General features: G+C 36.3%; 1 protein-coding gene across 3 annotated transcripts in view; it reads left to right on the forward strand.

The window, feature by feature from the left end:
- The first annotated feature begins 242 nt into the window (after positions 1-242).
- Positions 243-21,341, forward strand: part of LOC128205038 (potassium voltage-gated channel subfamily KQT member 4-like) — a 108,884-nt gene continuing 87,785 nt past the window's right edge. For all 3 annotated transcript variants that reach the window (XM_052906439.1, XM_052906440.1, XM_052906441.1), the window contains exon 1: positions 243-638. In XM_052906439.1, the coding sequence (XP_052762399.1) occupies positions 394-638 (245 nt within the window). In that variant the 5' untranslated portion in view covers positions 243-393. The remainder of the gene's footprint in view (positions 639-21,341) is intronic.

A 21,341-nucleotide genomic window follows, 5' to 3' on the forward strand; every position in this document is an offset into this window, starting at 1 on the left:
TGTAATTATACAAGAGAAAGATTTTATCGAAGCCTGTTCAATTAATCTGCTATCCTCCAAGTTAAGCTAGTAATTACAACTTGAACAATGTCGAAGAAATCCGAATTAGGCATTTCCTGTGGCACGAAAGGAAAAGGCTCACATAATGGACAGATTGGTTTTTCACAAGCTTGTGCCCCGTTACGTCACAGTGCGGCTTTAGCGAACTCCAGCATTTCGGAGAGGAAAGAGGAGCAATCGGATTTTGGTGGCGAAGATGATGAAGACAGTTGTGATTCGTGTACGGATTTGACGGAGCAATACTATCGTCGGAAATCTCCTTCGTGTATCGGTATTCCTGACCCAGTTAAGACGTTCCGCCCGTGCGTCCGTTTCCACGTTAGCAATGTTAAAATGGAAGTTGGAGTTGACGTGGATGTGACCAATAACAAAAAGGAAATTAGCTCGGATCTTAGTAGATTGTCAAGGAAAGGCACGGGTAGTCTGCGCTATGTACAGCCTAGGTTGTCTCTGCTCGGAAAACCTATCAGTTATAAAATGCACAGGAGAGACGTCAGGTACCGGCGACTGCAGGCAAGGATTTATAATTTTCTAGAGCGACCGAAGGACTGGTACGCAGTGTTCTACCACATTGGAATGTAAGTACTTGTTGTTCAGTTTGCTTTTGTGCGAGTATAAAACGTCTTTGATAACTGGTACTTCTTTAAAAAAAAAAGACAAAAAGCTCATTATAAGATCTGTGTTTTCACTCTAAAATTATTCCCTAAATACTTACAAAGTTAATTAATTTAGCTTACATAATGCGTTAACCTTTATAATTTAAACACTATTAATAGGTCGAAACTATACAACTGGAAAATATACAGTGTTTATGTTTATTTTTTTAAATGTAAATAAAGGAAAATAAACTATTCACACACGAAGTAGTACTAACAAGTATGTACATAAATGATATACATGTAGGTGTCGGTACAAACCAGTGTTTACCTTTTTTGTAAGATTTGCATTTTGATCAGAAACTTTTACTGGAATTGCAAAAAAGTAAATCGTATGTGATATAGAACAACGCCTGTATACAATAATACCTCGAACAGGTCTCGAACAACACTTCAACTCTCTTTGATGATTATTTACTTCGTGTGGCCCTCGACTGTAATTATCTGTTCTGAATTGTTTCAATCATGTGTGTGTTTATAAGAACCGGCCTACTAAATGGTTCCTGAAATAAAGTCAGATATGTGATCAACGCATTTTTCCGCAAAAGTGAAAGAATACACTTACGAATCGCTCCAAGCCTTTATGTATCGAAATAAATACTCTCGTATCAGATCGAACTATAAATACACTGTGGTACAGATGTGTATTATATTATCTATAAACATTTATCAGAAACAATAACGGACAATGGAATATTGCGAAATGGTTCATATAAACACACACATAATTGATGAAACACGTGTTGCAAATCAAGTTTAAAATAACTTCGTAATAGAAAGCACTCAGATTTCCCTCTTATCCTCTTTAATATTTCGGTGAACGGTAATGTATCAAGTCATTGAAGGCGGGTAATGTATCAAGTCATTGAAGGCGGGTAATGTATCAAGTCATTGAAGGCGGGTAATGTATCAAGTCATTGAAGGCGGGTAATGTATCAAGTCATTGAAGGCGGGTAATGTATCAAGTCATTGAAGGCGGGTAATGTATCAAGTCATTGAAGGCGGGCAATGTATCAAGTCATTGAAGGCGGGTAATGTATCAAGTCATTGAAGGCGGGTAATGTATCAAGTCATTGAAGGCGGGTAATGTATCAAGTCATTGAAGGCGAAAATGTGTGTTAACAATTCAATAGTTCTGGGTCTTGATAACTATGTCACGTCTCTGTTCCCCCTTTGTTGTGAAGAGTCGCTGCTTTATTTAGTTTGTTGTATACATACGCGAGTTGTAGTATTGCTCAATCGTAAGTGTTTGAAAGATCTTACACATACATAAACTAGTTTAATTTGTAAAGAAATTATATATGTGTCGTCTTTGTATTGTTAAGATTACTCAACTTATCTTAACTCAATATTTAGTGTTAATATTTGTCTACGTTCCAGAGTACAATTACATAAAACAACGTTTACAAAAAATAACAATACCAGTTTCACGTCCCTATCTTGACTGCATTATGACTTATCTTTTTTTTTCAATTGCAATCAAGATTTGTAAAATAAGATATGCAACTTTTTTAATAATACAGTAATCAATGCTATCTTTAGATTATTATTTGACTTTATATTTTTCTGGCCACTGAACAGTATAAAAGTTTGGGTTGTTAAAAAATGCATGATAACATGACGATGTATTCATTGTGATACTTGTTCCATGTGTGTCGTATCATACATGGCTTAATTTATCATACTGAATTGCAACAGAGGACTTTGATCAACAACATATTGCAAACATGATTAGAAAAATACCTAGGGTGAATTTGTAAATACTGGTAGTATTACGAACGTTGACACCCGTCATCACGAAGTAGGTACGGGGATCAAATCGCAGCTTAGTCTGCATGCTGAATACAATAAATTAATATAATACATGTACACACAAAATCGACGTGCTAAAACAAAAACGCTACCTTAGTTTAGCTGAAAATCACAGCATGCAATCATACAGGGAAGTGTGTATTGAATACAAGGAATCATGTTCAGTATTTAACTCTAGTAACCTCGAAGAAGGTTTACCTCGAATTATATTGTTGTATTTTTTCTGCGACCCGAACAGTTTTTGAGTTGTTTTTGCTTTAGTTTTATTGAAGAACTTTGAAGGTTAAGAAATTAAAAAAAAACCTCATCTTCATAACTACTTACATACCGCCCCGCTCCCCCGTAACCTCGACCCCCGGCCCCCACTCGAAATCTGGATCGGTTTAGGACAAACAACGTATGTTTTTAATTGTGGTCTTAGATTTGATTGTCCATATCTTGCTCGTGTTGTTATGTATTTGTTGGTATTTGAGACCTCAAATAGTTGTGAACATTGTCCAAGAATAGTCTACCGTTTCGGTAACATTCGTTAATTCCTAGGGCGAACATTCATTAACGCCGATATTGATGTTATTTGTATGGTACTTTAGAATCAATAACTGCATTCCGTCGGTATGTTTTCAACATTCCATCTAATTGAACATTTATCACTGATGTAAAAATCATCAGTTTCTCATTATAGACAAATGTAAGAGATATTTATGTAGTTTCGCACGTCAAACATAGGTCACGGCATTGAAATTATTTGCTTTATAGAGAAGCGTCAATGCGTGTGGTGTCTTCCACGTGATTAATGAGGCTGGGTTATTGTTGTTATGTTTTGCGTAATAAACAACATGGTACTAATAATGATAAGTTATTTGTTATAAGTTCAGAACATAGTTATTTAATAATCATTTGAACTTACAACAGAAAGTACTGCTTTTTGCCGAAAAGCTTTGATAATGTTTTTTTTACCTCAGTTTTGTATATGTGAGTAATTATTTTGGTGTTTTGCTTCATAATGGTGAATACAATTACCGAAATTAAAAACATTTTTAAAAAGATCTCACCAACATAAAATTTGTGAAAAAGTCCCTTTCATTTATTTTTCAATTTTAACGCATTATTAGGTTTAACATGTTTGACTTTTATTATCAGAACAAAATAAAGCATATGATAAAAACAATACAACAACAAAGCATCAGTCTATATTGTGCGCTTCTAAGATCCACATGCGTGCTGCTTTTTACCGCTCGTTAAAATGTCACTTTTCGTAGACAAAAAGTGATATTTTCACCATAGCGTAGAACTGAAGAATCTCAGACAAAGACAAAAATGCAATTTTAAAATATATTGATAATGATATCAAAGTACACAGTGTTACAAGTTCGTGATTTGTTCCTTTTTCGAGGGAATGAACACCTACATGGCCCATAATGGTTGATTATGCCCCAAATTAATGCAGAGCACGAGGAATACAATGCATATAAGAGGACGAATCTTTACTTCCCTTTGCCGAAGAGTAATCTCGCCAATCACGTGATAATGGTCAAAATCACGTGACGTCATTCAAAAAGTAAAAAAAAATACCTTCGTTATTTTGTTTAAACTTTGAAAACAGCGTTTCTTTATATTAATAGAATTCAATCATATTCCAATTCATTAAAATAATGCTTTTGTCTTTGTCAATTTCGTTTTAAGTGATTAACTAGTAGTTTTATAAAAGTGCAGTATTTCTTAGAATGTCTTGGGGTTTTAATATTTAAAATGTCTCAAAACGGCAATCCGTTTGGTGTAGTGGAAACATATTAGGTAAATATTTCACTTTAGGAAATTTAAGAAATGGTCAGGTTAAAAGGTCATGCATTTGGAAAACAATTTCTTCATTGTCGTACAGTCGTTTGAAAGTCATCGATAATAACATGTTGTCTTAATGCCAATATAAATTAATTGCTAGATGTTCATACAGTTTGTTTTCAAAAAGGGCCGGGGTGACATTTTTATTTTATTTTTCTGATTGTTTCACAGTTGAATATATTGTTGTGGTCATACTCGTTCTTATAGCATATGATACTATAACATGTGTTTCTAGTCGAACCACGAACCATGATCGTAACAATTCTCATTTTTTACACGTGAATATTATACATCGATACCATAGGCATGAATAAACGCCGTTCCCGAACTGTACAGGACCAATACGCAAATACAGACCCTTCTTCAACATTTTTTGGAGTCAATAAAATTTAGCGAGCGCCGGAAAAAGAAAAAGCCGCGGATGAAAATCTAGCAATTATTGTAAAGTCGCCTAAACGTTGTTCCTCTTTCGTATGCATGTAAATATACGTCATTGGTACTTTTAAGACCTACACCTTTAAATATCACATTGTATTGTGATTTTAAGAAGCAAACTATTTTGAAATATAGAAAAAAAAATAAAAAAAGAGAAAACTCACAAATCATTGAATTAAGTGGAGGTATTTGCATTGAATCAGTGCTTTCGTGTCATGACTTCAATTCAGAGTTCAATGGCATCAAAGTAATAAGATTTTTTATCTTTATTGTTCAGAGGGAAAAATGAGATAAAGTTTGAGTCTAATTGTATCTTTTTTTGGTTTAAAACCAACTTTTTGCAAACTAATCAAGTTTGTGTATGTAAATTTGTTGAATTTATTTTAAAAGAAATATTTTCAATCTTTTTAATTGAACACTAAAATAATCTACATTTATATAATGTAAGAAACTGGTATTACTACTTGAAATACATGATGAAGACGGTCGGACTCAAATAATACCAGGGGCCAGTTGCTCAAATCCTCTGTTAAATATAACGCTACTTTACTTTAACAGTCCGTTAAATCCCTAACGGGGCGTTACTTAGCGCTCTGTTAAGTATGAGTTGCTCAATGCAATTTAACGCCGACGTTAACTAACGGCAGCGTTAAATGCTTAATAGTCCGTTAACTCCTACTTCCTGTCCCATAATGCATCATTCAATCCAAAAAATCCCATTCCAAGATAGTGGGCTGCCAGATTTCTTCAAAATCTGAAAAAAAGATCATTCTTTTTAAAGAGATTAATTGGGAAAATGTATCAATAAATATAAGAATTTGAGAAAAATGAAAGATTGAGGGAGGCAGAAAAAATCAAATGACGAAGTTATAAGTAGAAACATTATTACGAAAGAATAAATATTTTATATCTTTGTTTTACTTTACATGGACGTGAACTATAATCGTCTGTATTCTGGGATCAACAGCTGTATACTGTATTATAGATATTAGTATCAATGACATAAAAATCACAACATATTTAACCTTCAATAATAATTCCATTATCAATAATCCAAACAATCCAAAGTCAATAATTGTACTTTCATCTAAAATGTTTCATGAGAGGGACAAGTGTGAGGTTGGGTACTTTACTTACTGGTTTAACCTGCGACTCGTTCAGTAACATTGAGTGTGACCAGGACACCTGATGCGACTCGTTCAGTAACATTGAGTGTGACCAGGACACCTGATGCGACTCGTTTAGTAACATTGAGTGTGACCAGGACACCTGTTGCGACTCGTTCAATAACATTGAGTGTGACCAGGACACCTGTTGCGACTCGTTCAGTAACATTGAGTGTGACCAGGACACCTGTTGCGACTCGTTCAGTAACATTGAGTGTGACCAGGACTCCTGATGCGACTCGGCTAGTAACATTGAGTGTGACCAGGACACTGTTGCGACTCGTTCAGTTACATTGAGTGTGACCAGGACACCTGATGCGACTCGTTCAGTTACATTGAGTGTGACCAGGACACCTGATGCGACTCGTTCAGTTACATTGAGTGTGACCAGGACACCTGATGCGACTCGTTTAGTTACATTGAGTGTGACCAGGACACCTGATGCGACTCGTTCAGTTACATTGAGTGTGACCAGGACACCTGATGCGACTCGTTCAGTTACATTGAGTGTGACCAGGACACCTGATGCGACTCGTTCAGTTACATTGAGTGTGACCAGGACACCTGATGCGACTCGTTCAGTAATATTGAGTGTGACCAGGACACCTGATGCGACTCGTTCAGTTACATTGAGTGTGACCAGGACACCTGATGCGACTCGTTCAGTAACATTGAGTGTGACCAGGACACCTGATGCGACTCGTTCAGTAACATTGAGTGTGACCAGGACACCTGTTTTAACACTGTGCCTCTCAACAGGGCTATTTTGTATTGTTTAGTTAATGGGTTAGTCATTGTAGTTGTAGCATTAAAAGAGCATGCCATCTTGTGGTCTCGATACTATGATATTTATGTGAGATGCGGACACCCAGCCCCAAAAGCAACATCACACCCAGTTATTCATATATTATTTCAGTAATTTAATCCTTATATATGTTATTGCACAACGTTAGTGTGTCCTGTATATGTGTTTTTATTATGCATTTTTTTATGTGTTTGACTAAAATTCTGTCAACAATTGTATACCCCAGTTACGCACATGCTTGGTGCTCCTAGTTCAAACCTATCTTTTACAACAAATAACGGTTTTAGTGTGTCTATACGGGCCCAATGCTAGTGACAAAATCGTGGTTTCATTGTCGTCTGCAAAATTTGTAACAATAGTTCCCTTGGCAATATCCTGTGCAAAAATGAACAATGCATATAATATGATATCTGCATAACATGCTCGTATTGAAATGCATCTGTCGGCACCGAGACTTCCAAGGATTGCTACGTGTCGTTAGCAAACCAATCTTACAACAATGACATAATATGGTCCACCGTTTCGATAACATTCGTGAATATGTGAATTAATTCGCTTGGCAAGCATTAATTCACGCGTACAATGATGTTATTCCACAGAGGTGAATTGCATGATACTTACAGATCAATAACCACATTCCGTATGTTTTCAACGGTTCAACTAATGAAAATTTATTGCTGATGTAAAAATAATCAGTTTCACAATGTAGACATTGGAGGAAATGTAAGTTAACATAGTGATGGCTCTCACGCTAAACCTACGTCAAGGTATTGACGTTTAATGTTGGGAAATAGGTGAAATGTGAAGCACTCATAACTTTTTTAAAAACCTTTCGTCTGAGGACGACGACAGTGAGGAAGACTCTCATGTTGACTTCCCAAATGCTGATTATATTAACACTTTTGATGAAGATAAGAGAAAGTACACACTGGTTGTATGAAGCATGTATTAAATGTAAAGAGAAGTACGCCACATGTAATGCTCTATAGTCGATTACAGCTAAGTATTGTTATCAAGAAACGGATTATAGGAATCTGGTATAAATTGACCCATAATAGTCTACGATTTTGTATAAAATAATTTGCAAAGAGTCTTTTCGTAATAATAATCCACATGTATGGTTAGACAATGTTAAACATATTGTTGATGAATGTGGATTAAGTTTATATTGCAAAGCCAGTACTTCGAAGGTACAAAACATTCATTATTGACGCGTGTAGACACATCATTGAAAGAAACTTGGAGAAGTCTTGTAAATGAATCATCAAATTGCTATAAATGCGCAATCTACAAAACTGAACACACGTTTGAAGAATTTTCTATTTATATCCCAGACATATATTTATTAAGTACCTCAAAAACATTTAACTTCGAGCTGGCATGGTATTGAATGAAATGAAAGAAAATGTACATTTTGTAACAAAAATGATATTGACGATGAATTCCACATTCTGTTCAAATGTACCTACTTTGACAATGAAAGAAGGATTTTTTATCAGCTTTGCAAAGTAATAATGTAAATATCTTATGTGTGAGAATGATTGCCAATTATTTGTATTTAATATTGTTTTTTTTTTTCCATATGTATACAATTTGATAAAGCATTTAAGTTTTATCATTGTTATTAAAATTAGTATGTTTATATTTAATTTTTGTTTTGCAAAATTTATATTAAATCAGTAATTGCAATTTCCAGACAGATTGCAGATTACTGAGGTGTAAAACAAATGGATAGAAATTGTAAGAACGTCTTGACTAAATCAGGTTATTTTGTAGTCTCTCTTGCTTAATATTTTTTTATGTCATATAAGCGTCTTGTGCGTTGCCTTTAACCCATACGGTTCAACATAGGCATTGCGAGTAAGGGGGAGGGGGTCGCATTATCCGAGCCTTTATTGTGTTGTTCGTTTGAGGTATTTCGATTTTAAAGGAAAACAATAACAGCTTAGTTTACAAAGCCACGACAGCTTAGTCATACAGAGATCAAACATGTGTATATAAATATATGAAGCTACCATAATAGAGCATAAAGAGTTCATTCAAACATGCAGACATCTTAACGATCCTGCAATCTTGGAGGATGTGCAATGAAGGTACACTGAACTGTAATCATTGATTGACGAACTTTTTTCGAACAGATAAATGGCTTCCTTTATATACCCTGGTTGGTTTCAGGCATATATAGATATCCAAGATATATGGCTTCCTTTATATAGCCTGGTTGGTTTCAGGCACATATAGATATCCAAGATATATGGCTCCCTTTATATAGCCTGGTTGGTTTCAGGCACATATAGATATCCAAGATATATGGCTTCCTTTATATTGCCTGGTTGGTTTCGGGCACATATAGATATCCAAGATATATGGCTTCCTTTATATAGCCTGGTTGGTTTCGGGCACATATAGATATCCAAGATATGTGGCTTCCTTTATATAGCCTGGTTGGGTTCAGGCACATATAGATATCCAAGATATATGGCTTCCTTTATATAGCCTGGTTGGTTTCAGGCACATATAGATATCCAAGATATATGGCATCCTTTATATAGCCTGGTTGGTTTCAGGCACATATAGATATCCAAGATATATGGCTTCCTTTATATAGCCTGGTTGGGTTCAGGCACATATAGATATCCAAGATATATGGCTTCCTTTATATAGCCTGGTTGGGTTCAGGCACATATAGATATCCAAGGTATGTGGCTTCCTTTATATAGCCTGGTTGGGTTCAGGCACATATAGATATCCAAGATATGTGGCTTCCTTTATATAGCCTGGTTGGGTTCGGGCACATATAGATATCCAAGATATATGGCTTCCTTTATATAGCCTGGTTGGTTTCGGGCACATATAGATATCCAAGATATTTGGCTTCCTTTATATAGCCTGGTTGGTTTCAGGCACATATAGATATCCAAGGTATATGGCTTCCTTTATATAGCCTGGTTGGTTTCAGGCACATATAGATATCCAAGGTATATGGCTTCCTTTATATAGCCTGGTTGGTTTCAGGCACATATAGATATCCAAGATATATGGCTTCCTTTATATAGCCTGGTTGGTTTCAGGCACATATAGATATTAAAGTATTTCGAATATACGTTTTCTTGTTCGACCATTATAAAGTGCTAGTTCGCCAGATTCCTCAAAACACAACTCTTATACCAAGCGCCAGTGGTTCGTTGTTTATATTGTGTTTTGGTTCAACATTATTTACCCGGAATTGAACCCGTGCACTTTGGCACTGAATTATTGGGCGCCAGGTCCTTTTGCACGCTACAACAGTGTTGTTACGCCCCGAGACCCGCGGGACTTTCAATACTCTACCACCGATATATTGGGCGCCAGGTCCTTTTGCACGCTACAACAGTGTTGTTATGCCCCGAGACCCGCGGGACTTTCAATACTCTACCACCGAGATATTGGGCGCAGGGACCTTTTACACTCAACAATCGAAACTAGTATTTTTATGTTCTGATATACGTGTCGATAAAATTCTAGTTTAAATGAGCTTCAGGTTTTAATATTGCCATGCACATAAAACAGCTAGCTCACGAATTTCAAAAATGTTTGCAATGCTAGTTTATTGGCTGCATGTACTTAAAACAACTGACACATAAAGCCACGCTGCCGAAACTTCATGATGAGTAAAACAGTGAAGGGTATTTCAATAAGCATGTCCACAGGAATTACATCTGTTTCTTTACAATATGGATCGCTTCTGACAATACTGCTAGGGCTGATTGTATTTTCATCAATCTGGATGTAAACAGAACAGTTATCGTAGTTCCATCTAATACAAGTGGCATGCGTGTTCAGGCACTGGCTTTTCGCTCTTCGACTATTTAGTGTTTTGTAATTGTATGAGTTAATCATACATTTAAGACTTAAAATGTAACATTATTATTTCTGTTTTTGTATTAAGCCAATTGTTATTGATAATTAAGTGTTGTTTTATTTGTTTTTGTCGACAGTGTTATTCAAGCAATGGTTAATCTAGGTATGGTTTTTGTTTATTCGCAAAAAACATAAATGTTACACTTAGAAAAACATGAGTATTGTGATAGTAGCGAAAACGTTGGCCTAGAAACATTTCCGTGATTTGCCTGTTGTAAAAACAAATATTCCAGACAAACTGAGAAACTGTTATGAAGACGAATCAGGGATAACAAATATTTCACTCTTTTCCAAATAGTATGCTTGATGTTAATAAAATGTGTCTGTCAAAATGGATATCTGATTCTCTAGATTATAAAATGAAATCCCACGGAGTTGATTTACAAAATATCAAACAACCTAGTGTCACCATTTTGTTTTTACCCAACACATGTCTTGGAAAATGCATATCCTTATTTAAATGTTCTGTTTTCTGTAATAATACTAAAGAGCATTGTCCACGCTAATTTAGTTTGAAGTAGTATTAGAATATTAATATACTTATTTAAATGTTCTGTTTTCTGTATTAAAACTAAAGAGCATTTCAGCGCTTATTGGGTTTGAATTAAGACGCCCGTTTTATCAAGCGGGACGTATCATTGATTCCGTTCATCACCATAATTGGACACATCTGTACGATAAGTATGTATTGGCCATGTCCGATAACCAGATATGTCGCCCCAGCTGCTGCAGAGTTATGACCCTTGAATCGCTTCACTTCAACAACCTTTATGTTGCCCGCGCTATACCCCGAGGAGATTTTGACCGATCATTACCAATTTGGACAATATGTGTATAGACAGAGTATCTTAGCCACGTTCGAAAACCAGCTTTGCCGCCATAGCCACTTCAGAGTAACGGCGCTTCAATTGCTCAAATTATTTAAATTTTACGGTTTCTGCAATATTACTCGAAAAACTTTCGACCAACTATCAGCAAACTTGGACATAATGCGTATGGGCAGAATATCTTGGTCAAATTTGATAACCCGCCAAGTCGCTCAGGTCACAAAGTTATGGTCATTGAATGGCTTGAATTACACTCACGTAGATAAACGTTTTTAAAAGAATTTTCAACCACTAAGAATGCTTTTCCTTGATGAAATAAATATAACTTAGCTAAATCATTTTTGATTATCTAAAAATTAGCAAGTTACATTTGTGTGTATTGCATCGAAGGTTAATTTATATTGGACGGTTTTTAAATTGCATCGTTTGTGTAACAAGCACTTAGATACTTGATGGTGTACGATTAATTTTAACTCAAATAAGAAGTTCGATTTTTTATATGGCTTTTCTCTTAATCATGATATATTTAACTTGCAATTACTTAAAATTGCCTTTAAGCAACGGTTGAAAAATAGGGCGCACGTCAATGCGACATTACAACGAGATTAATCCGGAGGTGATTCCCGAGGGGGGTGGTTGGTGGAATTAATTAAGCCCGTAAAAGGTGTGATACAGGAGTCTCCCGAAGGAGTTGTCGAGGTTTTCAAACAATTTATTTCTTGGGAAATTGTGGATCTTTTTCGACAAGTTAAAATGACATCAGCAAACTCAACTTGGTAGTGGCTTTCAAGGGTTATTAGACCATGAGACCAGGTAATAAAAACTATTTGTGTGTGGTATAAAGAGTTAAGACAGATACAGAGCCGTTTGTAAAGTTAAGGCTCTAGAATAAGTACTTTAAATGCGTTTTTTTTAAAAGCGCATGAAATCAATTTCAGCCAATGAAATTGCAGGTGGGCAATCCTTAAGTACTATAAATAATCATGAAGAATTTCAACTTTCACGGGTGTTTAAATGTCCGCCTACTGCCACTTTTCTGAAACACATTCCCTGTGTCAGAATTTGCGTTGCCAATGTATCAGCCAATTCCAAATCAGTAAGGTGACCTGAAGTAAAATCTTAATAATTAAAAATTAACCCTTTGTTATATATAGCAATCACTTTGCTTAATATGTTAAAAAAATAAAACCGCGCTTTTATAACAATTCGCAATCAGAATACGCAGTGCGACTATGAGCCAGCTGGCCATCTCCCTGAACATCGTTAATAATTCATGTGTCTGCACACATTTGTGCAAAGTACAGCAATCTAAAAGTCTAAGCTAAGACGGACGGCTCGAAGGAAACTCGATAGTGTACCCTTCCATTCCTTTTATCTCATGGGACTATGGTAGAGAGTTTGTTTCAAGTCATAGAAAATTCTGATAATGTTATATATTTCCCTGAGAGTGAAATTTAGTTCCGGAACCAGATTCATTTACACGTGTTCGTCCCATTGGAGATGTCTGCTGGAACTAGATTTGTTTTTGTCCTGACTTGGTTTCATTAAATTTCCATACAACTTTGCCACTGGCAAGTAATTTCTTGAAAAGCGTTCGACTGGTCTGACAGTACATATTACATTTTTTGACATCTGGCTATTAAATTCAACAAGGCACTGTGAACTATTTTGACGCTTACTGTCAACTGTTAAATTAAATATTCAACGTGTGTTATATTTTAGGCGTTGTTTTAATAGAACGAAATCCTACAACAACTTCGTATTTATCACGTGATATATTTAGGATTGAAATATTGTTGATGTATGGATTTGTAGTATATTATTTATGTCGTTCGACAGCTAATTTTTAAAAAGACGATACATTAAGAAAGCATACTTTGTTGAATTTCAAGATAATAAAACCGTTGAATGAAACCGTTTATGACATTTATGTTTAAACTAATCCTGGTTGTTATTTATGTCCATCGAGGAACATTGAACGTGCCATATGCGCGCTGGCCTCTTTTTGGAAAACGTCAATTGCATGCAAAGTTTCATTATACATATTTTTCGACTAATTCCGAATGGTAAGGAAGCAGCGCTGTCCGTACTTTTATCGCATGCTAATTTATGGCTCTTTACAGAAGGGTTAAAGGCAACAGACGCGAACTTTAAAATAACATAAAAAATACGTGAATGACGTCGGGTAAAATGAAGGTACAAAGTATATCAAAGGTAGCAGTGCGGCGCTAATTTACTAGTTGCGTGTCAATGTACGCGGCTGAATGGCAAATGTTATCAAATCAACTAAAACAATGAAACCTTATCTGGTAATTAATCAAATTGAGAAATACTCTTTGTTTGTTCTTGTTGTTTTAGAGAAATTGAAACGCGATGAAGACGTAAACAAATCATGAGCGCTCAGAAATGCAATAATAAAGTGAACTTAAGTTTCTTGCACGAATAATGTCTTCAAATTGAAAATTAACTGAATGCCGGAAATAACAAGGGATTTGACGGTGTACGTACGCAACTATTGGACTGAGCGGGACAATTGGAATCACACGTTTCTCGTTCGGTAATCCATCACAAGAAGTCGGTTTAATGTCTCATAATTACTATATTTTTATATTTTCATCTTTATATTTTATTTATAAACTATGTGTAAAAGTTTACATGTTCATGTTCCCGCCTAATTAACTACTTTTACTTTATCCGCGCGAACCGGTTTCTTTAAATCTATTTCCGAAACAAAGAGTTTTTACTCATAAGAACATAATTTGGCTTGATGGAAAGAAGTCTTATTGCATTCTAGAAGTGCTGTTCAAGAAGGCACTTGTAATTTAAAAGGGAAGAATTACCGCAAGATATTATTTATAAGGTTTCACAATTTGTGAACGTCTGATGTTTCTTATCCCGCCATATGGCGACATCTTGCGTGTGCAACAGTAAAGATTTAAGCATGTCTGACACATCAACACAGTGTGATAAAGTGGCTGAAGCATGTCTGACACATCAACACAGTGTGATATAGTGGCTGAAGCATGTCTGACACATCAACACAGTGTGATATAGTGGCTGAAGCATGTCTGACACATCAACACAGTGTGATAAAGTGGCTGAAGCATGTCTGACACATCAACACAGTGTGATATAGTGGCTGAAGCATGTCTGACACATCAACACAGTGTGATATAGTGGCTGAGGCATGAACAGATCTCAATATCCAGACAACCAAACTGACACGTAACGAGGGTACGGTATTGCAAAATACAGCATATTTTTCTTCAGTTTTCCCTGTATTATTCATTGTTTCATTTATAAACCATCAATATTGTAAAGGACATTTGCGGACCCATTGCCTGTGTTGTTTTTAGTTTGTATTACTAATACGAATATATCGGCAAAAAGTTAAACTATTCGCAAAAGAAATGTTAAATATCATCCCTGAATTCAAGTAAGCCAAACAGTCCGTCACGTTAGCTAACAGCCCGTCACGTTAGCTGTTGGAATTTAAGTAAGCCTAACAGTCAGTCACGTTAGCTAACAGTTCGTCACGTTAGCTGTTTGAATTTAAGTAAGCCTAATAGTCCGTCACGTTAGCTTACAGCCAATCACGTTATCTGTTTGAATTTTAGTAAGCTTAACAGTCAGTCACGTAAGCTTACAGCCCGTCACGTTAGCTAAGAGTCCGTCACGTAAGCTATCAGTTCGTCTCGTAAGCTAACTGTCCGCCACGTTTTCTGCAAACGGCGAACGAGATCAAAAACTTACGCCACGACAGCTTTAAAATTACCTAACGCAGCGCGGGTTTAGGTCACATGTATTTAAGAAATATTTGCAATGTACCTACCTCTGTCGCTGTTTTATCGATGGCATGCAAGTACTAAAATAACTGACACTACATGCAAGCTGCTAATGGTTCAAGTTTGATGCAACATTGTAGCCAATTTCAATTAAAAAAATCTACAAGAAGCAGTTCTGTTTCTAGCCAACCCTCTATTCTTAGATTACAGCTTGTCGGGGATATTGCGTTTTAATAAATTTGACGAAAACATGGTGTGCATACATACCTTTTTAAATACTTATGCTATCAACATGTATATATAAATGCATGGCTACATACTTATACAATAAACATTTGTTCAATGTCTGTTCCCTAATATCATCGTACATAGGTTCGGATGTTTAAAGAAGTAAGGACGTACAATCGCATCCATTTTCGTATATTTTTTTTTATAAAACAATAACGTATTTACGCGAAGTAACAATTGTGAGTTTTGACTATCAACATTTTTAACATCCCAAAACTCAAAGAATTGTTTTTGTGTTGCTAAAAAATCATGTGAATAATACAATTTAAATCATATGATTATGTTACAATTATAATTATCATGTATCGTGGGCTTCATAATTATCGTGTTGGCGTACTTGGGTATGATTATTTACATAAATCGTGGACTTCATGAATATCTATCGTGAGCTTTTCAGCATGAATCGTGGGTTTCATCAACATGTATCGTGGACTTCATAATCATGTATCGTGGGTTTGATAAACATGTATCGTGAGCTTCTTCAGAATGAATCGTGGGCTTCATAATCATCTATCGTGGGCTTCAGCAACATGTATCGTTGGCTTCATAATCATGTATCGTGGACATCATAGTCATGTATCGTGGGCTTCAGCAACATGTATCGTTGGCTTCATAATCATGTATCGTGGACATCATAGTCATGTATCGTGGGCTTCATAATCATGTATTGTGGACTTCAAAGTCTTGTATCGTGGGCTTCAAAATCATGTATCGTGGGCTTCATAATCATGTATCGTGTACTTCATAGTCTTGTATTGTGGGCTTCATAATCATGTATTGTGGGCTTCATAGTCTTGTATCGTGGGCTTCAAAATCATGTATCATGGACTTCATAATCATGTATCGTGGGCTTTATTATTATATACCGTGGGCTTCATAATCATATCGGGGCTTCATGAACATTTATCGTGGGCTTCATAAGCATGTACCGTGGGCTTCATAATCATGTATCGTGGGCTTCATAATCGTGTATCGTGGGCTTCATCAACATGTACCGTCGGCTTCATAATCGTGTACTGTGGGCTTCATAAGCATGTATTGTGGGCTTCATTATCATGTACCGTGGGCTTCATTATCATGTCTTGTGGGCTTCATAATCGTGTTTCGTGGGCTTCATGATCATGTATCGTGGGATTAATGGTCATGTATCATGGGATTTATGATCATGTATCGTGGGCTTCATTATCATGTACCGTGGGCTTCATGATCATGTATCGTGGGCTTCATAATCATGTATCGTGGGCTTCATAATCGTGTATCGTGGGCTTCATGATCATGTATCGTGGGATTCATGGTCATGTACCATGGGATTCATGATCATGTATCGTGGGCTTCATGATCATGTATCGTGGGCTTCATAATCATGTATCGTGGGCTTCATAATCATATATCGTAAGGTTCATAATACTGCATCATGAGCTTCTTTAACATGAATCGGGGGCTTCATACACACGTATCGTGGGCTTCATAATCATGTATCGTGAGCTTCATTATCATTTATCGTGGGCTTCATGATCATGTATCGTGGGCTTCATAATCATGTACCATGGGCTTCATAATCATATATCGTGAGGTTCATAATTATGCATCATGAGCTTCTTCAACATGAATAGTGGGCTTCATAATCATGTATCGTTACATTCATAAAGGTGCATCGTGAGTTTTTTCATCAAGTACCGTGGGCTTCATAATCATGTATCGTGGTGACAACTTGGCAATGATAATACACATGTGTCGCTGGATTCATATCGAAGTGACCACTTTGCAATGATAATACACATGTTTCGATGGAGTCATATCGTGGTGGCCACTTGGCAATAATTATACATATGTCTCGTTGGATTCATATCGTGGTGGCCACTTGGCAATGGTAATACACATGTATCGTCGGATTCATATCGTGGTGGCCACTTGGCAATGGTAATACACATGTGTCGTCGGATTCATACCGTGGTGGCCACTTGGCACTGGTAATACACATGTATCATTGGATTCATACCGTGGTGGCCACTTGGCAATGGTTATACACATGTATCGTTGGATTCATATCATGGTGGCCACTTGGCAATGGTAATACACATGTATCGTCGGATTCATATCATGGTGGCCACTTGGCAATGGTAATACACATGTATCGTCGGATTCATATCATGGTGGCCACTTGGCCATGGTAAAACACATGTATCGTCGGATTCATATCATGGTGGCCACTTGGCAATGGTAATACACATGTATCGTTGGAATCACATCCAAGTTGGATTCATATCGTGGTGGCCACTTGACAATGATTATACACATGTATCGTTGGATTCATATCGTGGTGGCCACTTGACAATGATTATACACATGTATCGTTGGATTCATATCGTGGTAGCCAATTGACAAAATATATACACATGTATCGTTGGATTCCTATCGTGGTGGCCACTTGGCAAAAAATATACACATGTATCGTTGGATTCATACCGCGGTGGCCACTTGGCAAAAATTATACATATGTATCCTTGGATTCATATCGTGGTGGCCACTTGACAATGACACATGTATCCTTGGATTCATATCGCGTTGGCCACTTGGCAATGATAATACAAATGTATCGTCGGATTCATACCGCGGTGGCCACTTGGCAATAATTATACACATGTATCGTTGGTTTCATGTCGTGGTGGCCACTGGGCATTGATAATACACATGTATCCTTGGATTCATATCGTGGTGGCCACTTGGCAATAATTATACACATGTATCGTTGGATTCATGTCGTGGTGGCCACTGGGAATTGATAATACACATGTATCGTTGGATTCATACCGCGGTGGCCACTTGGCAATGGTAATACACATGTATCGTTGCAATCACATCCAAGTTGGATTCATATCGTGGTAGCCACTTGACAATGATTATACACATGTATCGCTGGATTCATATCGCGGTGGCCACTTGGCAAAAAATATACACATGTATCGTTGGATTCATACCGCAGTGGTCACTTGGCAAAAATTATACATATGTATCCTTGGATTCATATCGTGGTGGCCACTTGACAATGATTATACACATGTATCCTTGGATTCATACCGCGGTGGCCACTTGGCAATAATAATACAAATGTATCGTTGGATTCATACCGCGGTGGCCACTTGGCAATAATTATACACATGTATCGTTGGATTCATGTCGTGGTGGCCACTGGGCATTGATAATACACATGTATCCTTGGATTCATATCGTGGTGGCCACTTGGCAATAATTATACACATGTATCGTTTGATTCATGTCGTGGTGGCCACTGGGCATTGATAATACACATGTATCGTTGGATTCATACCGCGGTGGCCACTGGGCAATGGTAATACACATGTATCCTTGGATTCATACCGTGGTGGCCACTTGACAATGATAATACACATGTGTCGCTGGATTCATATCGAAGAGACCACTTTGCACTGATAATACACATGTTTCGTTGGAGTCATATCGTGGTGGCCACTTGGCAATAATTATGCATATGTCTCGTTGGATTCATATCGTGGTGGCCACTTGACAATAATTATACATATGTATCGATGAAGTCATATCGTGGTGGCCACTTGACAATAATTATACATATGTATCGATGGATTCATATCGTGGTGGTCACTTGACAATAATTATACATATGTATCTTTGGATTCATATCGTGGTGGCCACGTGACAATGATTATACACATGTATCGATGGAGTCATATCGTGGTGGCCACTTGGCAATGACAATACACATGTATCATTGGATTCATATCGTGGTGGCCACTTGGCAATAATAATACACATGTTTTGTTAGATTCATACCGTGGTTTCCACTTGGCAATAATTATACACATGTATCGTCAGATTCATACCGTAGTGGCCGTGGTAGTTTACGCTTGTTGTGAGAAACAAACATTTAAATAAAACTGTGATAATAAATATAGACGACTTTCCGGGACAAAACAACTTTCTTCTAAAATCATGAGCACGCACATTCCCTTTTCCAAATATTATGTTAATTGTTGAGAAATGTGTCTGTCAAAATGGATATTCGGTTCACTAAATTATTCAAGGAAATCAGACTGAGTAAAATAACAAACAGCAACTCTGCGTGTTTTTACTGAACGAATGTATTGGAACATAATTATAACTAACGCAATACCGTGTTCATCAATTCGAACTAAATGACACATTCCTCGATCAGTATCGTAATGCTGTGTTTAAAACCATATCAATAAAAATCTATACTATTTGTTTTTCGATTAATTGAACGTTTATGAAATACTGTCTATTGTATTTTTTTATCATTTAAAACGTATTTGTTACTACCTTCCTGATTATGCTCAAAAGTGTGTTAAGTGAGCCTGTATGATTAAAGATACACTCATACTCCCAAATAATATTTACAACAATTAATAGACTAAAAAGGATGAAAAATGTTGAAACCGATATGAAGGATACCGAGTTTAACTTGAATGAAGGTGCAAAAAACACTTGAATGCTACCTTATGAGTCGATAGTACATCGCAGTAAATCTTTTAGCATTCACCGTATTAAGCCATTAAATACACGGTTACAATCTTGTTATCAGTGATTTATATTTTCCATAAATACACTACTTAGGAAGTAGTTAAAGGTTTATCACTAAAACGTATGTTTGTTACACATGTGAATGTATTGATTTTGAATAAGTGTGGCACTTTGAGGTACTTGGAAAGTAAACAATTCATCCCTTGACTTGATATATTTGCCTCGCATTCCTTGTAGTTGTACAACAACATTCTGCTTGCAAATAAAAGTGCCAAAGAACTACTCCCTAACATATGGGACGGTTTAACGAAAGCACGTTACTTGCCTGTTAGTCTATGATGTATTCATATTACGCTCTTGTAAATCAAACGAGACTTCACACAACAACAAGAAAAAAACTAACAAGGGAATAAGGTGTCATTTAAAAAAAGAGCTTTGTTAAATTAAGTCGTAAATTGACATTGTCTTAGTTCTGATAGTTTCATTATTTCGCTACATGGTTGAGTGAACTGAACTGTTTTGATAGTTTCATTATTTCGCTACATGGTTGAGTGAACTGAACTGTTTTGATAGTTTCATTATTTCGCTACATGGTTGAGTGAAATGAACTGTTTTGATAGTTTCATTATTTCGCTACATGGTTGAGTGAACTGAACTTTAGCCAGTGTTAAAAAAGAGCACAAAGTTGAGGATATAAAAACAAAGACTTGACAATTGTGACGTTAATTTTGAATATGAAAATTAATTATCAAAATAGAATACCAAGAGATTATATTAGATTTATTGTTTCAAATGTATGTATTAACATCTATGAAACACATACAACTACCTCTGTTGTTTTTTCGGCAAGTTTCCATAAAGGTGTACGGATCTGGTATATTAATTAACAATCTTAAATAGTGGAAGGTGATGATATTGTCAGGACAGTGGCCGGGCAGAGATTTGGATGGTTACCTGTAGGAAGGGATTGACCCAATCAACCAAACCATGTATTTGTTCACTAGTGTTTCTGATTATGTCAGCAAAATCTAGTAGTATAATAACATGATAAATGAAGTACCTCTTAGAAATACTTTTTTAAGATTTTTTCTAGCAAAGTGAAGATAAAAAAATATAATTCATAACATTTTTTTACCAACTACACATTACTTAACCATGCTATTATTATCCTTAATTTATACTTTTGAAAGAACTAATGCACCAGTCAATTGTTACCACGCCCCCCCCCCCCC

The sequence above is a fragment of the Mya arenaria genome, chromosome 10 (genome assembly GCF_026914265.1).
Source record: "Mya arenaria isolate MELC-2E11 chromosome 10, ASM2691426v1".
NCBI classification, from domain to species: Eukaryota; Metazoa; Mollusca; class Bivalvia; order Myida; family Myidae; genus Mya; species Mya arenaria.